The sequence below is a fragment of the Electrophorus electricus genome, chromosome 12 (genome assembly GCF_041902795.1).
Source record: "Electrophorus electricus isolate QZ-2024a chromosome 12, ASM4190279v1, whole genome shotgun sequence".
Taxonomy (NCBI): Eukaryota; Metazoa; Chordata; class Actinopteri; order Gymnotiformes; family Gymnotidae; genus Electrophorus; species Electrophorus electricus.
This window is the reverse complement of record NC_137508.1, coordinates 8,413,102-8,433,303: the sequence shown is the minus strand read 5'-3', so window position 1 is coordinate 8,433,303 and position 20,202 is coordinate 8,413,102. Positions and strand designations below refer to the sequence as shown.

The window sequence follows — 20,202 nt, the reverse complement described above, 5'->3', positions numbered from 1 at the left end:
ACAAAGTCACATCCATTAATAATTATCTTAGTAGTTCATAAAGTCTGTTTTCAAGCTATGACCACCAAGCCTGTACATGAAACATGATTATGAAAAAAACATAATTTTGGCTTGAATATTGGCCAGTTTTATTCTTCCATCTTTTAGGTAAACCAAACAGCTGTCAAAACAGTTATATTTTCAAAAACATTCTGAACTGTGTCAAAAAGTGTCATCAATATGGTCAGAAACAATGGCATACCTGACCTGCCTTATCCAGCTATGCTCTTTGGTCTACTACATAATGGGCCACAGGATATTCCCATCCACCCTGCCAAAAACAAACACACTTAGAAAGTATACTTTAATAAGGCATGTGTAGGACACATAGGGAACGAGAGGGCTTTAGAGTGTGAAGCTACTCTTAAACTTCAGGGCAGGAATGCAAAGCCCACAGAGCTGTGTGTGACACGTGTGGTCAGGAGCTGGATGACATGACCCGCTCCTGTAATGACACAGTCTTCAGGTCAACCCAGAGCCACAGACCAAGCTTGGACGAGGACCCATAGAACCAATTTTACAAGAAGCATTCAATAAATTGTATTGGGGATTACATTATAAACTGTTTTTCATTAGTGTATAATACCTTGTCACAACTGTCCTACCATTCAATGAACAGTCATGACTGAAGGAGGAATGTCCAAAAATGTACTGCAGAACTATATGTAATTATTGAAAGTTAATAAGCTCAGTTGTTTATTAAGTATGTCGCCACATAGTGCTGTCATTACCATTATAATGGAATCCCCTTTGAATCCCATTAGATGAGAAAAGGACACTGTGTTCTATCCGTGCTACCACGACACTGATGCTTGAATCTATGTCTTAAATGTGAACTAAATTAAAGAATTAAATTAAAATTTTATACACCAGAATTTTCTAAAGTTTTTCATTTCTGCTTCTGCTAAAATGGCGGCGCGTTCGTACGCAGCGGCCACTCCAGGTCCGATAATGGTGCTATTGTGCTACTATCTGTCGTCTATACTACTTTTGTTCCAGCAACTTAAACCACACATACATAGAAAACAACCAACCTCCATGTATACCACCGTCATAGCCTGCTACACTTAAGACATAATGCACAAACCTACCTGGACGACGGGGTGCTTCAGACGCTCTGTTAGCTCGGGTTGCTATGCGTACCAGGCCTGCAGACCACGGCGTCGCCTAAGTCCGAATGCCGAAGGGGGAGACACCGCAACCGGTGTGCAAGGAAGCAGAAGCGGGGGAAGCGAGCTGGGGTCCGTGCTAGGCTAAAAGCCAATCCTAGCAGACCAGCTCTACCATCTCTATTCCTTTTTAATGTCTGCTCCTTAGATAATAAACTGGACTGCATCAAACTCCAGCAGACTACAAAGCGAGAGTTCAGAGACTGCTGAAACGTGGCTCAGCGATAGTATTCCAGACGCCGCCATTCATCTGGATGGATTAGTCTCATTCCGTGCCGATAGAGACAATGCACTCTCCGGCAAAACACGCGGCGGAGGAGTATGCATTTATATCAATGAGTCCTGGTGTAAAAACTCTGTGCTTGTCGTTAAGTACTGCTCACCGCTGGGGGAGTTTGCTATTGTCAGATGCAGACCTTTTTATTTACCGCGGGAATTCACCTCCGTGTTTATAATCGCGCTGTACATTCCATCCAGTGCGAACACACGAGAGGCTCTCCAGGAGCTGTATGGAGCGATTAGTGAACTGCAGAACGTTTATCCAGACGGACTGTTTATTGTCGCCGGACACTTCAACCACGCAAATCTCAAGTCAGTACTGCCTAAATTGCATCAACATGCGAACGCGCTGGAGCTCGCTTACACAAACATTTCCGGTGCGTACCGGGCTGAGCCCCGCCCCCACCTCGGATACTCTGACCACATGTCTGTAATGTTGATTCCTGCATATAGACCGATCGCTTTTGAAGCAGGTGAGAACCTGGCCAGCAGGAGCCATCTCTGCTCTTCAGGACTGTTTTGAGCAGACGACTTGGATCAGGTTCAAGGAGGCTGCTACTGACAGTGGCATTGTTAACCTGGAAGAGTATACAGCATCAGTGACTGGCTACATCAGCAAGTGCGTTGATGATGTTACTGTCTCCAAGACCATCACCACACGACCAAGAAGCCATGGATGACTGCTGAGGTGCGCATGCTACTGAGGACCCGTGACTTAGCCTTCAGAACAGGTGACAGAGAGGCTCTCAAGAAAACGAGCCAAACTGTCACGTGCGATCAGGGAAGCAAAGCACGCACACGCACAGAGGATCCATAGACACTTCAAAGACACTGTTGACACATGGCGCATGTGGGAGGGTATTCAGGCCATTACTAACTACAGGAAAACATCACCTTCCTGTGACAGTGATGCCATCCTCCCAGATGCACTGAATGACTTCTATGCACGGTTTGAAGCGCAGAACAACGTTGCAGCAGAAAAGTCCATCCCGCCGCAAAATGACCAGGTGCTGTGCCTGACGGCGGCTGATGTGAGGCGTACTCTGCGTGGAGTTAACCCACGGAAAGCTGCTGGACCAGACAACATCCCGGGTCATGTGCTTAGAGAATGTGCTGACCAGCTTGCAGATGTCCTGACAGACATCTTCAATATCTCTCTGAGCTGCACCGTGGTCCCAACATGCTTCAAGACCACCACCATCGTCCCCGTGCCTAAGAAGCCCACGGTGTCTTGTCTCAATGACTACTGTCCCATCGCACTCAAATCCATCATCTTGAAGTGCTTCGAGAGACTCGTCATGAGACACATCAAGACCCAGCTTCCCCCTTTTCTGGACCCCCTGCAGTTCACATACCGCTCCAACCGCTCTACAGATGATGCCATCTCTACTACACTTCATCTGGCACTCACACATCTGGATAAAAAGGGCACCTATGTAAGAATGCTATTCATAGACTTCAGTTCAGCATTCAACACCATTGTTCCTCAGCATCTGATTGGAAAGTTGAGCTTACTGGGCTTGAACACCTCCCTCTGCAACTGGATCCTGGATTTCTTGACTGTTAGACCTCAGTCAGTCCGGATTGGGAGCAGCACTTCCAACACCACCACACTGAGTACTGGTGCTCCCCAGGGCAGCGTACTCAGCCCTCTGCTGTTCACACTGCTGACCCATGACTGTGCAGCGATGCACAGTTCGAATCACATCATCAAGTTTGCTAATGACACGACCGTGGTGGGTCTCATCAACAAAGACAATGAGTCAGCATATAGAGAGGAGGTGCGAGAACTGGTGAGCTGGTGTAAGGTCAACAACCTGTATCTGAATGTTGACAAGACAAAAGAAATGGTTGTTGACTTCAGGAGAGCAAGGTGAAATCACTCCCCGCTTGCCATCACTGGCTCCTCAGTGGAGATCGTCAAGAACATCAAGTTCCTTGATGTTCACATAGCAGAGAACCTCACCTGGACCCTGAACACCAGTTCCATCACCAAGAGAGCCCAGCAACGTCTTTACTTCCTTCGGAAGCTGAGGGAAGCCCATCTCCCATCACCCATCCTCACTATCTTCTACAGAGGTACTGTAGAGAACATCCTGAGCAGCTGCATCATTACCTGGTTTGGGAACTGCACCGCCTTTAACCGCAAGACCCTCCAGAGAATAGTGGGAACAGCTGAGAAGATCATTGGGGTCTCGCTTCCCTCCATCACGAACATGTACATAACGCGCTGCATCCGGAAAGCCACCAACATTGTGAAAGACCCCACACACCCCTCACATGAACTGTTCACCCTTTTGCCATCTGGAAGAAGGTACCGCAGCATCCAGTCCCGCACGTCCAGACTGTGCAACAGCTTCTTCCCAGAAGCCATAAGACTCCTGAACTCTGGCTAACTCCAATTCCAATTCAGATTCCAAAATGGGCACTTTTATACATGCTTATACACAGTCACTCACACACACACACACACGCACATACATATGTACATACATACATACCTATACACACACTCACACATTGTTTTGCATCAGACTAGTGCTGAAGTCAAACCTCACACAAATAAACTATGCACTCCTGTTGCAGTCTTGCACATTATCCTACTTGCTGCTAGAGTACTGTACTAAACCAGCACTGTACTCTGAACTGTTCTGGCTGCTACCGGTGACTGCTATGTTCAGGGTAGCATATCACTGATTCCTATGCACAACTCGCTTTACATATGCCCAGTACTGTGTACTGTACTAAATAATTGCACTGTTTACTAATTTTGTATTTGTCCTGTCCTGTATTTATTACTGTTTATTTAATGTTTATTTAATGACATTTTTGCACTATATTGGACTGTTTGCACTTGTGTAGCATGTTGTCTGTTGCACTGTTGTTTTTGTGTTGCACCATGGCCCTGGAGGAACATTGTCTAGTTTTTGTTGTGAATTTGTATATAGCTGAAATGACAATAAAACCTCTTTGAACTTGATTTCATTAAAACTAACAAAATATAAAACCTGAAATACTGATAGATTTAAAATGAGTGAACATTCCTTATGGTATGTACAAGATATCTAGTAGATAGTATATTATTGTACAAAAGGTCCCCCAGAGACAGGTGAATCATTAACCATGACTGCCAAGGAGCAGTCAGTGATAAACAACATTCTCATGTAACTGCTAGCTAGAACTGACACTGCTACTCTACCCTGTTCAACTATGACTGCTCTTTCAGGCCAAGAATAAAAACCTGCATCCAAAAAAGGTAAGCACACAAGTCTATCTGGAAATGTGGTTTTCTCTGTCGTTCCCCATAAGAAAGGAAATTGGCAGGTAACATTTTGAGTGGGTGTTGATATGCATCCAGGCTGACTGTGGAAATGGTTTTGTTGTTTCCATACTGAGTACAGGAGGAATGCTCAAGCCCAGTTGTGAGTTCCATAGAATCCTGTGGTGGAATGGGGATTTTCCAGCACCTGTGTGTGGAGGACCATGAGGAGGGCAGCGGTCCACTGCTAGCAGAAGCAGGCAGCATTGAGAGCTCGCCAGCTGCTTCCGGGAGGCCAGAGCCCAGGGAATTCTTCCTCAGCCCGTGTGTTCATCCACAGTCTGCACCAATGACACGTCAGCACATGTGTTTGCCATAGGCAAAATTTTGTGAATCACCTGATGGAGGTGAAATTTTGAAACCCTGTCAGACTACTGAAGGTGTGTCAGTGTTGTCATGTGCTATCTCTGTCCATACAGGAAGAAGAACCTTGCTCTGAGCCTGGTCCTGCTCTTTGCTTCTTATTCAGCACTTTTGGTTCCTGCATATCTGCCTGTTCAGCACCCCATCTGGAGTGATGGCTCTACAGACGAGGCCAGCAAACTTTGAGCATATCTCTCTTTGAGCATATCTCTAATTTAACATTTAATGCTGATGCTTTCAGTCACTTTTGCATAAATAAATATTATCAAATAATATGCAAATAAGTTAGGCAAAGAGGGATTAGTCTAGGGAGTCTTACAGTCCTACATACAGTCGTACATACTTTACTGGTGTTCTAAAAAATTCAATTAAAATCTACGTTAAATGGGAGGGCAGAGTCCTAAATTTACTCAAACTACATCAATATTAAATTTATGATGTGAATTCTGGTAATAATACCAATAATCCCACTCCTGTTCCACTCCAGGATGTGTTGAAGCACTCTGCCGCCATGCTGGCCCGGACATGCAACAGCGGCTGGGCGGTGGCTAGGCTGAAGAAGATGCCTGGTTTTCGCAGCCTGTTGGAAATCCCTGTGTTCCTGCAAAATGCAACAGGAGGTTGGGACCTGGCCCCTCCACTCGGCCTCCAGGGCAGTGAAGAAATGCTTGCCCACACCCTTAGTGCTCTGCCCCTCTCCGGGCTGCCTTTTTCCCCAGACAGATGCAGGAGGTGCATTGTGGTTGGGAGCGGTGGAATATTACGTGGTAAACATCTTGGAGACCATATTGATAAATATGACATCATCATCAGGTTAGTTCAAATTTAAAACAAAGCTCTTTCTTGATATATAACTGCAAACAGTAAAGTAATAATTACAAGCTAGTATAAATTATGATGTATGAAACATTTTTACCATAAAACCAATTCCATCTGAATGAATGACGAGATTAATATAAATAATTCATTTGTTTACTTATTCTAATTTTTAAAACATTGTGCATGATAATTATGTCACTAGCTCATGAAACTTTACATTTAAAAAAAAAGAACAAATATAAATTAATCATCTAAACAAGGTTTGTCATCTCTGTACTTTTAGGATGAACAATGCTCCAGTATTTGGGTTTGAAAAAGATGCCGGCTCAAGAACCACCATTCGACTGGTGTATCCAGAAGGAGCGCCCATCCTTAATCAGGAATACCACAACACTGAAATAATAGCTTTAGTGGTGTTCAAGAGGCTGGATTTAGAGTGGCTTCTCTCTGTTGTGACAAATGAGCCTTTGGTGAATATCTCCTCATTCTTAGCCTGCTTCAGTACTTTATTCTTAGTCTTATGATATTGATGTCAACACACATAAAAAACAAAAGCAAAATATTCACACTCATCTTTCTCTCTTTAGAGTTGGTGGTCTAAACTGTGGTTCTGGAAGAATGTGGTGAATGAGATTCCACTTCCTCCAGGAAACTTTCGCATCACGAACCCTGAAATACTAAATAGGACATGGCATCTGCTCCTAACTTACAACAAACAACAGAGGAAGGTAAGGCACATTACCACAGATGGTACATGACATCACAGTGAAAGAACCAGAAGAACGGAAAGAGTGGTTGCTACACCAAGCACTGTGCTGTGTTTGTTCTAGACGGTGCCAACCCTAGGGCTCATCGGCGTGGTCCTGGCCCTGCAGCTGTGCGATGAGGTGAGTCTGGCAGGTTTCGGCTATGACCTCCAACAGCCTGGAGCCCGTCTGCACTACTACGAGGCTCTCCGCATGGACACAATGATGAGTCAAGTGGTGCATGATGTCACCACCGAGAGCAGCTTACTGCAGGAGCTAGTTAAGGCTAGGGTCTTGCATGACCTCACAGGTGTGCTCTGATGACCTCTTGGTGCTTGTCGACTGTGCTCTGCTCAAATCATACTCCTATTCTTAGTAATAGGACGATTATTAGAACCATTAAGAACAAGTGAGAGGTTGGGTTTCAAAGGCAAGAGAGAAAAAAAAAAAAATCAACATTAAGTGTTAGGAGCAGCACACTTGCCTGTCTACAAATGTATAATATATATTACAAATTTATAGCTGAAATAACACTCAGTAACAGATTCTCAGTGTGAATTTCTACTTAATTCCATATTAGCCAGCCCCACCCCAAAGGATGCAAAATAGTTGCCAATGATTCACTGTTACACAAGTTTATTTAGACAAACACTGATGCTTACAAATACAAAAATTTGGAGTGAAAAAAAAAAAGTCTTCATAATCAATATTTTAAGGCACTCAATTCTGCAATAAAGTGTCAAATTTCATTAACAATATCAGTCATAAAGGTGCAAGGTATGGATTCTTTGACGGGCCTTAGAGGACTTCGAGTTAATTTTATTCCCTACTTTGAGTAAGAAATGTGATTTTCATTGTAGATTTTAGTATGAGGTCATACATATTTTATTAGTAATATTATAATGTTAGAGATGAATATGTCCAAAAGGAGGATTTAAACTGTGCTTATGAAACTTTTTTTCAAAAAAAAAAAAAAAAGAAAAAAAAAAAAAGAAAACCCTGGTAAGTGTTTAAATAGAACAATTTCCGTTACAGCAACAAACAGTAAAAGTAGGAGCAGAAATGAGTACAATGCGTGAGAACTGTGGGCCACTGTATTTAAGAAGCGTTGATACAAACATTCAGGACAGTGCCTTCAAATCTTGGCCTCGCTCAAAGCCAAAAGGTGTCTTTTTTATACCATTTGGTCATAATTCTCTAAAAACAGTTCAGAAACAAGGGCCATCATTTATCATAATATACACAACACAGCAAAGAATGTTAGACTGCAAAATGCACAGTGTTGTAAAAGCCCATCAGTGCATAATTTTCAGTTAGAGATTGAAGTCAGTCTGAGTGGGGTCTTGGTGCACCTCCTAGTGGAGGGGGTGAGAGGAACTGGTCCAGGGCAGGCCCAGTGAGATGCTCACAAGAGGGGGATCCGGGAGGGCTCCCACATCTTGCGTGCCAGCTGGCTACAATGCTGCAGGATGTATTCGGTGGGGATGACCCCGAGGTGTACAGTCAGTAGCTCGAAGCACTTCACCACCTCACTGTGATAGTTCTTACTGTAGAACCGCAGCAGCTTACTATGGGACCACAGAGAAGACATTTGACTAAGTCACACAGATTGTCATTTCCCTAAACCTTTGGGGTCAGAGAGGTTGAAGATCAGCCCTTTGCCAAAAACAGGTGTTTTGATTATAATGGTTCTTCAAACTCAGCTTTAAAATTTTAAAAAGCAGGAAAATCTCCTCATGATTTAAATGTTCCGTTAATAGACAACGCTGATTTAAACTGATTGAATTTGGCCGTGTATTTATACACAGACTGCTGTGCTGCATTTTCTTCTCCTAGAAAGTGTACTTTTTATCAATGTGTTCTGACTTGATTTGTTTGAAAAAGTGAGAGCAACTGAAAGTTTAAATTGCCCCACATCAAAATAATGTAATTGATAATATCACCTGTAATAATTGTAGGCCAGCATTCCTATAGGGGCGGAATCATCAGGAAGACTGGGTATATCTATGACCTCCAGCTTGTAACCCTGCCAATGACAAGCAAACATGTGCTCTGTGGTAACAATGAGTGTAGTGTAGAAACATTCAAATTTTTAAGATGGGACTGACAGTTCAGCCTCTGCTGTTCCTCTGCATTGCCTCTGAGAAACAGACGGATATACCAAATATGAAAATGTCTACACATACCGTCTCATTCTCAAACCAGAGGAAGTAGCAGAAATAATAGTCTCCATCACGCAGAGTCACCGTGGTGTAGCCTTTCTGCAAATACCGCCGTGTGGTTGCAACGAAGTCCCTCACCTATGGAGGAGAAAATCACCAACACTATGGCCAGGAAATGTTGTTCAGAACTTGCAACCTCTCTATATGTTCTATTAAGTCCATACATCATCAAGTATACAATTCATGGTGTACTTGAAACAAACCTTGTTTTTAATAAAGTATGCCAGGGGGCCCTTGCCGAGCTCAGAGGCCGCATGGTCAGTCATGTGCAGAGATGGGGCAATCATTTGTCCTGTACTGCGGTCCACATAAATGAAATGCACAAGACCAGGGAACTCCTCCAGGTAAGTAAAAGAATGGTTAAAGTAAATGCATCTCAGTGATAAAAATCTAAACAAAAAGCCCCATCATGCAGAATAAACCAGCAAACATGAAAAACACTACAGAAGAATTGAAATACAAGCATTAAGTGGCATAGAAGTACTTGAGGAAAGGGATCATTCAAAGTTTCAGCTAATAAAATCTGATCTACCAGACAGACAGAGTGCAGCTGGAAGCAAGGATATGACACCATGGTGATATTTCGCCTGCTCTTCACCAGCAGAAAGTCCTTCCAGTCCATCAGCTTCTCTCTAGAGCAGAGGTGAAAGGCTGCTGACCCAGAGTCCCATGCAAACGTATGCTACAACATCTGCTATGTACATCTGCGTTACAAAAGAGCGAGACTCAGACATACTGCACCATGCACAGCGCTCGCTCCTGAAGTGTAGGAGCCAGTCGCTGGGATCCACCCACACACTCCGCTACAAAACACTGCCGGAACACGGCACACAGCTGAATCCTCAGGCTCCGACACGAGGGCACCAGCCTGTGACACAAGCCACAAGCACGCATCACTGGAACGTATGCTTTTTGGGGGGCGTGCACTGACTTCACTAAGGTCACTAAGGTCACACTCATGCCCATGGGCACCATAAGGTCAGGGGTCTTACAGGGGTTGTACCCCAGTACAAAGAGTACTCACGCTCTGGTGAGGCCAGGTCCTGATCTACTGAACGCCTTGTTTTTGAACTCTGTCCAGACGTTCTGCAGATGGGAGGTCTGATTAGGAAAAAGATAACATGATTAGATTAAAACATACAAGGCTGAACCATTAAAGTTGAAGAAGCTTATAACTTCCAACACCAGAATAAAGTCTGAAGGTTTGTCTCTGTACACTTGACCTAAAGTCTATTCTAGTGCCTCTGACCTGGATATCCATGCTGGCAAGGAAGCGGATGAACCTGTCCAGTTTGTTGCGGAGCTCATGGATTGGGGGTTGACCCCGTGAGGCTGCTGCCCCCTGCAACCCCTCACTCAACCTCTTTTCCAGCTTAGTAATGACCTCCAGATATCCACACACTGACACGGCCACGTGACTGTTAGGGACCTGATTAGACATGCAAACAAACAAAGAACAGTGTGGCAACTCCCTACAATATATAAACATCCAAAGTGTTGAAGGATATTATACAGACCCAGAATGCTATACGCAATGAAATTCCATTGCAATTTTAAAAAAAGGTTATATTGAAACCATATTCCAATGTGTATACAGACATCATACAGTATTTCTCTAGATTTGTTATACATGTAAATGAATAACAGTTCTAAGAAGGTGCTGCCACCTTGTGAATTAACATTTTATTACACTATCCCTAGTCAAAAATGAAGTTCAGTGAAGCACATAAATGAACTATTTCACCAAGCACCACAAACTACACATCTTGTCAATTTCTGTAAAAATACAAGTATGCTTCACATTCACAACATTACTATAAAATGTTTTAAAAGGCATGCATACTAAACAAGACAATAAAGTAGGTATAAATGATCAAAAACAAAACAGTGACACTTTTTTTCCACAATATTTCAATTTTGAGGACAAATTGAATTAAACTACTGTTCAAACCCAACTCTTATTAATAAAAATAAGACAGTCACCTTGGTCAACAGAACTAGGGTAATACTAGGCCACAGAGGTAAACAGTACATAGAATGGGGCATCATGGGAAAGAAGCCTTCCTTCAGTGTTGCTTCCAGGAATACTCTGGATGGGGTCATAGGGTCAGGGGCTGGCACTTTAAGCATCTGCAGACTGTCCTCTGCCATCTAAAGTCAAACAAAGCTTAAAACTGTGGGGAAAGACCAGTGATGTATAGAAACATGTCTCTGACCTTCAAACATATTAAGATTACAGTGGTTATTGAATCCTGAGGTCAACAGAGTCTCAAGGGTGGGATGTAGTACAGATGGCTAACCTGAATGTCAGGATCCACAAACTGGAAGACAGGGGGACTATCACTGCTTAGTCGTCCTATGCATTAGAGTTGAAAACAGTTTCCTAAGTCCTTTAGTGACTGATAACTTTAAAATCATAGTGATCATTGAATTTAAAATCAGGGGTTTCAGAATATTTAAAGTCAAAATGCAAAGAAATGTTGAAATGTAATTCACCTGAGTCTTGGTCAGTGGGGGACGGCTCTGGAGTGTAGAAAACATCTGGTGCTGAAGTACTCTCCAGCTCCTAAACACAACATAAAGTAGATTAAAATGAATTAAAAAGTATGAACACTGTACAATGCCTGAATATGACTGGCAGACATCCCACCTCTGGGGTCGTGTCATCAAGGAAGCTGCTGGGACAGATGTCCTGCAGCATGACGATAAGTGCAAGCAGGTCCGAGGAGGCAAGAGTGCTGGCGTTACGGCTGTGCAGGATGGACACACAGTGTACAACTCGGCAAGTTCATTTAAACACATCTGTTCCCAAGCTGCCCTCTGGGAACCTGGGATGATTCGACCTTCTATGAGCCTCAGCCATGCAGTACCTGGAGTAGAAGGCCAACAGTTTGGTGTGAACCAGTATGAAGGCATGTAGCACCTCTTCTCCTGCTCTCTCCACACTGCTGTTGATCTGCTGCACCAGCTTCCGCTCCAGAAACTCTATGCACTGCTCACACAGCGTTGGGTGGATCAACCTCTCCACTGCCTGTTGGAAGACAGGCAAAACATACTGCATGGTTCCAAAGAAAAAAAAGTGTCTATGATTCAGTTTGTTACATTGAAACAAAACTTGTTACTATGCATTTTGCAGTGTCATAAAAGAACACAGGGGACCTCGACTAGAAAGCTCTGGTCGTGTTCTCGCAGGCGGCTGTACGTCTCAAGGAGACTCCGCAGTTTCTTCCATATGCGGTTTCTTTGCGCAGTGTCTTGAGGACGCAATCTAGTAAACAGAACATTATGAAGAAAAAGTACAATCTGATGAATGTGATGGTTCCTCCTATATTTTCAGAGGAAGAGTGAGTTTAACACTGCCAACTTATTGTTGTCCTGAACATTTATTAAAACATTTAAAATCTGGAACAACTCTCCACTTTTTCTAGAGCAAAAGCACATCAGTTAAAGCACAAAGTATTTTGAAGTATAACATGATGGTTATACTGAAACATGAGTGTCAAACGAACAGTAACAAGTGTGCATTTCTTACTCTTTCCTTAACAGAGGGCTGAGGGTCACCATCCCAAACAAGATCTTAGTAAGCTTATTCATCACATAGATTTTCCTCTTTAGGTCCTCCTCACTCTCCTCCCCATCCCCATTCACAGCAATGTACAGGCATTCTTCAAACTGTGGTAAGCAGACAGTGACTTAGTATTGGCCCTACATCCGCTGCTGGGTTAAGGACTGTTACTTTGGACCAGAGGTCATCACAGCACTCCACAAAACTGGCCTCAGTGGTCTGATATACTACTACTAATACTACATTCTACTGCTACCTGAAAACTCATTTTTTCTAAAATCAATGCAAAACAGTTAGCATCCGTAACAAAAGAACAATGGAATGCAGTCTAATAAGGCAAAGTCAGCTGACTGCATTCCGCCATCAATTACTATTGAATTAGAGTGGCCCACCTGATGTAGCACATAGATATGATTGTTCTCCGTGATGAAAGAGGTGTAGCTGTCCCCTAGTCTGTCAACCATGGAACTGCAGGAGATGATGATTGGAGCAAACAATGTGTTGATGCTGTCTTCAAATGCTGGCAGCTGTGTATACATTAATAAAAAATAACCAAACCCTCAGGGCAAAAAAAGCAATATCTGCAATATTTAGCATCTATAAGGACATGTCCTCATTATAGTGAAATGTTGTAAATGCATTTGCACATCAATAATTAAATCACTCTTACTCTTCCCCCCTCCTCTTGAGAACCCCCATATTGTTCCTGAATATTCAGCTCAAACTCAGTGTCAGTCCAGTAGAATAGGACTTCTGCACTCTCGGTGGCCACTAGAAGACACTTCATCTAAAAACAAATTTGTCATCAGCGTTATGAAAAACATCTTCAAAGTCTTGCCCATATATAATTGTCCACAGTCAGGCAATCACAGAGCGTTTCAAATGGAATGCTTTCTGTAGGAGATAAAAAGCGGCACATTCAACCCCAGAGACAGAAAATGTGACCAACGTCACATGCGAATCTTAGGTCTGAGCTTGACCTTTTCATGGTATAGTTATGAAATCACTTAACCATACCAAAAATTGAAGCTTTATCATCTGCTATGTATACGGGTAATAAAACATTATTAAGTTAAATAAATGAATGACATTCAGTGAATTCTCGGCCGTGCTATACACTTTACAAGTGTGTCGTACACTCAAATTACGATAGGTTAGCTAACAGCCTGCTGTCACTTTAGTTACAGTGCAGATGTTAATTTTAGTCGGAACTCTGCTATGCCCTTTAACTACGCTAATCGGTAGAAACAAACAAAACTTACGTCTGTTGCTGTCTGTAAAACCACCCGAGCTTCTCTGTATTCCTCTAGTTAACATTCCACATGATTAACTCGCTGAGAAACAAGGATACCCCTACAGCAGTTCACAAACCTCGCTCGGTTAAAACTTTCTAGCAGTATGACTACTTCCGTAATATGTGATGTCATGTGACTGCTGTAGCTTATTACCGATGCAAAATGTACGGTGGAAAAAGTACAAAGAGCCCGGTTATAGCCATGGATACCCTTCGTCTTTTCCGCTACATGGGCTGGGTAATGCCAGTTTTTTCACATGGAGGTTAATTTTTGTAACCCCGAAAAGCCATGATATAGTGTCACACAACTGTGTGCAAAAAAAACCCTGTAGATCCAAACGCCTCAAAATGAGGGTAGCATATTATGAAAATACCAAAAACAATCAAAATGTAAAATACAATTGGAGGAATTATCCTTTTGTCACTTCCGCTAGTTGGACATAAACTCCATAACTGAGCTCAAGGCCTCAATAGATCTATTTGGTACAGAGGCCTAGTTGATGTTTTTAAGAGATAATGCGAATGACCATAACGGTCACATACAATAGGTTTGTCTTGGCCCCTAAATTGAGCAGCAGAAGTTTTAGTTTTCTCAGCCACACTAACAGAATAGCTCTATAAAGGCCTTGTAAATGGCTTTTGAGTTTTAATGCAAATGTTTATTGTGACCACAAAGATTGGACAATTTCCACAATTGTATATTAAATTTTGATTGAATGTGGCATTTCACTAATATGTAACTACTTTTATGGGCTGTAATTAGCAGATTTCCTAGCCACACTTTTGAAACTTTTTGGCATCACTGAGTCCATTATTAGTGTAGAGGTCCACTTGAAAAAACAGATGCTTTTGAACTCTTGTATCTATTTAGATTATACAAGTTCGATTTCATATCTCTATCATGTATATCTCATTTTTGACCCCTGTATGAAGTAAGTCTAATTTTATTTTATTTTATTAGTTTTTTTTTTTCATTTATACCAAACAATATACCTATGGACAATTGATTGTTGTAATTGCCAGTGCAAGTGGCATGTACAATCCCCCAATTTGATAGTTTTTTTCTTCACATATTTACATATATTTCTTTCACTTAATATTTAACTCCTCTTTTTGAGGGGTACAATTTATTTCCCAGACACATTATTTATATATTTTTTTAGTTCATGCTTAATTTGCAAGCAAATAGAATGGTCATCATTTCCTTTCTACAAATTTGAACTTTTTTGGCCACAGTAATATATTTTAAATAATGTTAAACAACTAATATAAAAACAATTCAATACATATACCACCAAAACCATTAAACCATTATCTTTTAGAGGAAACCAATTTCTGAACCAGGTCAACAATATTTTCTAAAAAAAAAAACAACAACAACAACAACAAAGCAATATGCTAGCAAAAAAACACCATTGTTTACTGTAAAATCCAATCAATATATTCTGTTTCATTTGAATATACTTAAAAGCCATGAAACATTAAAAAAAAACTATATATTATACAAAACCAATAGAATTTAAAACCTGTTTATGCACCATTAAGCCAAGTGGCTTCTCACTAACACCAACATATATTCAGAATCAATAATTAATAATTATTTATTGAATGGCACCACTTACATACAAGTCTGATAAAATCTGATAGCACACACATACACACACAGAGAGAGAGAGAGAGAGAGAGAGAGAGAGAGAGAGAGAGAGAGAGAGAGAGAGAGAGAGAGAGAGAGAGAACCAGTTGTATTATTTTTCAAATGTAGTAGTGGAAACTCACCAATGTTGGCTAGTGCATAATTGTTTTAATATATGATTAAATGTAATCTGTGCACATTCAATCAGACATAACAGTGTAATATAAATAATATGGTTAAATTTAGAATCAAATTAATGTGTCCTTTAGTTTAATAATTTAGACTACTAAATTATTGGTATTCAAATGGTGGGCAAATTGATTTTGGCTTTCAGAATCTTTTTTTTTTTTTTTTTTTGGGGGGGATATACCTCATTGTTAAAAAAAATTATTTTGTTTTGTGACCCTCAGTTTTGTCAGTCCCAATGGTAGAAATGTAATATTGTTAAGACAGTACCTAATCTATTTAGCCCTGAAAAGGCAAAATTCATATAAGATGACTACTGTATACATAGTGTAAACATGAAATCCACCATCCTGACTTAGAGGCAAATGGCTCCGAATACTCCAAATGGGTCCAAAAATCTAAACAGTTTCACGCTGGATTTGGTTACAGTTTGCATGGCTAACACAGGACAGTCACGCAAAGGTATGTTGACTCTTTCCAACAGACAAGGCACTTCATCTTAAATTATGCTGGCAAACAGTCAGATTTCAAACTGGTGACTTTCCGTTGACTTTTTACATGCTAAGAAAGGTTACAAAATAAAAAATATCTTTGGCATACCTTGCTCAGTCATATAATAGATCCCTATGTTTTTGCTTACACATGAAGATTGCTAGTTTGAGGTAGGTTCAGCAGGTAATTTCTTATCTATGGGTATTTGTCTGTCATTGTGATTCTATGAGAATTGCTTTCTTATTCTTGTGCTGAATTCTCCCTCATCAGTTTTCTGTGAAGCTTCAATATTTTCCTATAAACTATGCATGTTTTCATGTTTTCAAGTTGGTGTTTATTCATCTTTCAAAATAGCTTTCCTTGAAGTATGTTCCATGGTTTAAACGGAGATAAATATCTTTGAATGATAAAATATGTTCATAAAGGGCCGCTGGGTCATGTCAGTTCTTGTGGCTCCTTACCAAACAAGCCCAAGTGAGAATGAGCCAGGACTGTGTTTATAAATGGACCAAGTTGACTCATTTAAGATGAACCATATGTGAAATGGAGACATGTTTCCCTAAGTTCACAGTAGAGCACAATGATATTTATGTAAATAATTACCCATTTCAGCCATCTGCATTATGTATTATTTAAGGCCTGAAATATCCTCTAAGGTGTGAGATCTCTGCAAAAAATACAGAATGGAGACATGGCAAAAAAGCCAAAGATATATTATGTTAGAAATGAAATACTTATACTAATAAAAAATGTTCCGATGACTCCAGCCATGAGTAACAGTAGTGGAAGCCGTCATCTAGTGACTGATATTCTTCTTGGTCACATAACATCGCTAACTGGGCTACCACTTAATTGTGTTCCTTTTTGAAAAGACAGACATGGAGCTTGGCACATGCCCAGTCCCATTTCCCATTGCTCCTAACCTCTTTTGGATGCTGATTTGCTCGGTTGCAAATGGTTTCCATCATGGGCTGCTTCACAACACTGTCCTGACAACACAATGTTCTCCCATCCCACAACAAAGCCTGGTTGCAGCTGCTGGGAAGGGGAACATCTGCTGATGTGCGCTCAGCAACCCCTGGCTGGCCAGGCTGGCTCTTTCTCTTTGTGATCTCTCCAGTGCTAGGCTGGAGATGCAGCCAGTGCTCTTTGAAGGCTTGTCAGTCGATCTATTCCACCAGCCTGATGTGACATAAGGCTCCATTCCTCTGGTTTTCTATTGGATCTTTCTGTCACTCTTTATTTTTGCCATTTGTTTGAGCTGACCCAGGTATACCCCACCAACTTCGCTTTTTTTGTCTTACTTCATACTAATGAACAATGCTGCAACACTGTGTTCCAACCCCATGTTCCATCTGGCTGGACAGAACACATCCTTACCCAGATTCTATACCACCTGTTCACCATTGTCTAAGAATAAGTAAATTAATAATGTCATAGCTGATGATACAGCAAAATAGATCATTCTCAGCCAAGACCTCTTAAATGTGTTTCATTACTGGATGGGGCAAGTTTCATAAACAAATGCATACAGCAGTATTCAATTTCCTGATTTAGATTCTAGCAGTCAGAGAGGAATGGAGGCAAAGTCAGCTCACTGCATTCTGCATTAGATTACTCTTGGCAACCACCTGCTGAACAGAAGCTCTGCTAGGCTGTATTAATGATGATAAACTAATTTATTTGTACAGGAACAAACTTTTTTTCAGTTATAACTTTATTCCTGTAAATATATTTTTAGACAAAAATATTAAATTGCAGACATTTCCCACAATAGAATTTTGCTCTTGTAAAGAAGACAATATTTACAACTCAAAGGAAAACCATTTAAACACATTCATAGAGGAAAAACCTTTGTGATTTTACAACTTCAGCTTCTGAATTTGACATATGATAAACTCTCAAGTGGAAGAAACTGCAGTGAACCAAGATGTGCTATGATTTAGTTTGGTGTGCTACATATTCCTTGTGTAGTTATCAATCAAATGCACTTCAGAGAAAATAGTTTATAAAAAAAAAAATAAAGAGCACATAAAATTTGTTCTAGTCAAAACTTTCAGAAGGGGTTTATAGCATTTAACAGTGTGCTTATGAGATTGTCACAATATATACTGTATGCATCCAGCTGTTCATTATGATGAAATATAATACATTGTCTTAAAGACTCCACAATATAACCTATAACTCTCACCTTCAGATTTATAATTAGTTATACATACAGTTGAACCTTTAGCATTGGATTGTAAGCACATGAACATAAATGTATCCCATCCTGTGTAAAACATTGTATTACACGAGTAGACAAGCACTGTGCCTTTGTATTAGTTATTAAAACTGCATTTCTCTGCCATACACTGCACAGAAAAAAACATATAATTGATTGATAAACAATAAACAATTAACAATTAATTAAACAATCAAATGTTTTCCTTTAACAGGAAAATATATATACAAATACATATTTCTATAAATAATATAAAAAGAACAAGCACACACCTAAAAATCTATGATAACTTATGTACACAGAACAATTTTTCAGATCTGTTCAAAATAGTTTGCCACTTATCAAGCTTAATATTCACCAAATATCTAGCAGCACAAATTACTGACTGTACACATGTCTATACAATAAACTCTCAAAGGTAGTACTGGGTACAGTTCTAACAGAGCTATATATGTACAGCCTGACATTGAGGAACTTGTTTGGAACACAGGCTTACAGTGCTATGGCAAAAAGCAGTGTGAGTGTATTATGTACAAGGGAACCAATAGTTTGTAGCCTGAAAAGAGAATAGCTATAACCTGACTGCATGACTGGTGATCACTCATTACCTGAGTTACACACAAATGGCAAATACATTTCTTTGTCACAATTTGTATTATCCATAGCTCAGACTGAGTGCCCTTTGTTGATTGTCCTACTTGAATATAAAAAAAAATAAAAATACTACTCTCCTTTTTTGTAAATAAATTTAATATATTATGTGTGATAAAGGTTTTCATTGATGTTTAATTTAGTTTCATTTTTGTTTATTCAGTTTAAATCCACTTATATGTACTGCATGATATTTTTCAATCTTTATACCACTGTATAATCTTTATACCACTGACACTGACTTGATTTCAGGGTTGTCCATTCAGAAACCCCAAATAGTTAGTGAAAACAAAAAAGAAAAAATATGTAATTCTATATTAAGTTTTAAAAGGGTGGATAAAGGGCATTTTAAGATTTAAGACTTTCTAAAGTCTATAATTTGTGATGGCAAGGATTTAAATGTTAAGTTTTGATGTACACTATCACAAAAAAGAGAAGAGGAAATGGACCAGGTGTTTGGCCAGTTACCCACTGCTAAGCTCTCCTTCTTTTTCTGCTGGCTTAGTGTTTCTTAAAAGAAGAGCAACACAGACCATGACGGTCTACCACAGCTCACCACTGTGTAAATGTATAGAAATGTATACACACAGTATTAGCTAGTGTGGTCATTGACTTTTGGATCTTATATGGAGTTCGATTAGATTATATTTTAGGTTGACCACCATAACAATGATGCTAAGATGTCTAGACAAAACACACTTAAGACTTTGTATTGATTAAAGAAGCACTCCACTGATATTCTCCCCAAAAATGAAGCCATAAAACCCAAAGGGACATGACCTTAGCTGAAAGCAAAAACAACAATGCTTGTCCAGAAACTGAGTTGGTCTTGCAAAACAAGTACAAAGTAATGCCATTGAAAGGACCTCAGTGCAGCCCTTACTTCCATGAAGGGCAGTCCTTTCTGTGCTGGGGTGTTAGAGAATAGGGCGAGGCAGGGTGGAGCCACGAGGGGCTGCTGTATTGTGCTTGACAGGTCCGAGGTCAGCAAGTGCATATTATCTACGACAGGCATAAGCATTGATGTTCTTGATGACGTAGAAACCGATGGACAAGGGTGGCATAGCTATTGTTCGCCCTGCTCTTAGTGTCCGTGGTTTCAGCTCAGGGAATGTGTCACTGTCAACCATGGCCAGGGGCTCACCATTTAACTGAACAGACCTGTAGAATAGAGATAACATGAGTCAAAACAACATCCCAG

General features: G+C 40.6%; 3 protein-coding genes across 9 annotated transcripts in view; 1 reads left to right on the top strand and 2 right to left on the bottom strand.

The window, feature by feature from the left end:
* The first annotated feature begins 4,655 nt into the window (after positions 1 to 4,655).
* st3gal7 (ST3 beta-galactoside alpha-2,3-sialyltransferase 7) lies at positions 4,656 to 7,280 on the top strand. The gene is made up of 7 exons (XM_027024730.3): positions 4,656 to 4,743; positions 4,889 to 5,070; positions 5,226 to 5,340; positions 5,657 to 5,982; positions 6,272 to 6,458; positions 6,576 to 6,716; positions 6,819 to 7,280. The coding sequence occupies exons 2-7, from the start codon at positions 4,937 to 4,939 to the stop codon at positions 7,053 to 7,055; spliced, it is 1,140 nt and encodes a 379-aa protein (XP_026880531.2). The 5' UTR covers positions 4,656 to 4,743; positions 4,889 to 4,936; the 3' UTR covers positions 7,056 to 7,280.
* A 73-nt stretch (positions 7,281 to 7,353) lies between these two features.
* hps1 (HPS1 biogenesis of lysosomal organelles complex 3 subunit 1) lies at positions 7,354 to 13,920 on the bottom strand. Of its 7 annotated transcripts, XM_081725025.1 has the most exons (18): positions 13,784 to 13,920; positions 13,192 to 13,308; positions 12,914 to 13,048; positions 12,489 to 12,628; positions 12,116 to 12,224; positions 11,827 to 11,987; positions 11,607 to 11,706; positions 11,453 to 11,522; positions 11,257 to 11,312; positions 10,940 to 11,107; positions 10,206 to 10,385; positions 9,981 to 10,057; positions 9,693 to 9,824; positions 9,524 to 9,588; positions 9,160 to 9,305; positions 8,921 to 9,034; positions 8,678 to 8,760; positions 7,354 to 8,302 (listed from the first exon to the last, which is right to left on the bottom strand). In XM_081725025.1, exons 2-18 carry the CDS (start codon positions 13,306 to 13,308, stop codon positions 8,140 to 8,142), a joined length of 2,016 nt encoding a protein of 671 aa, XP_081581151.1. In that variant the 5' UTR covers positions 13,784 to 13,920; the 3' UTR covers positions 7,354 to 8,139. The 7 variants fall into 7 exon arrangements, 5 of the variants coding, with proteins under 5 accessions (XP_081581151.1, XP_081581153.1, XP_081581152.1 ...); XM_081725027.1 differs by lacking the exons at positions 12,489 to 12,628; positions 13,784 to 13,920; XR_014126669.1 differs by lacking the exons at positions 7,354 to 8,302; positions 8,678 to 8,760 and having other exon boundaries at positions 9,698 to 9,824.
* Positions 13,921 to 17,832: 3,912 nt separating this feature from the next.
* hpse2 (heparanase 2) overlaps positions 17,833 to 20,202 on the bottom strand; it is a 50,322-nt gene continuing 47,952 nt past the window's right edge. Inside the window, exon 12 of the mRNA XM_027023732.2 lies at positions 17,833 to 20,162. Within this exon, the coding sequence (XP_026879533.1) occupies positions 20,000 to 20,162 (163 nt within the window). The 3' untranslated portion in view covers positions 17,833 to 19,999. The remainder of the gene's footprint in view (positions 20,163 to 20,202) is intronic.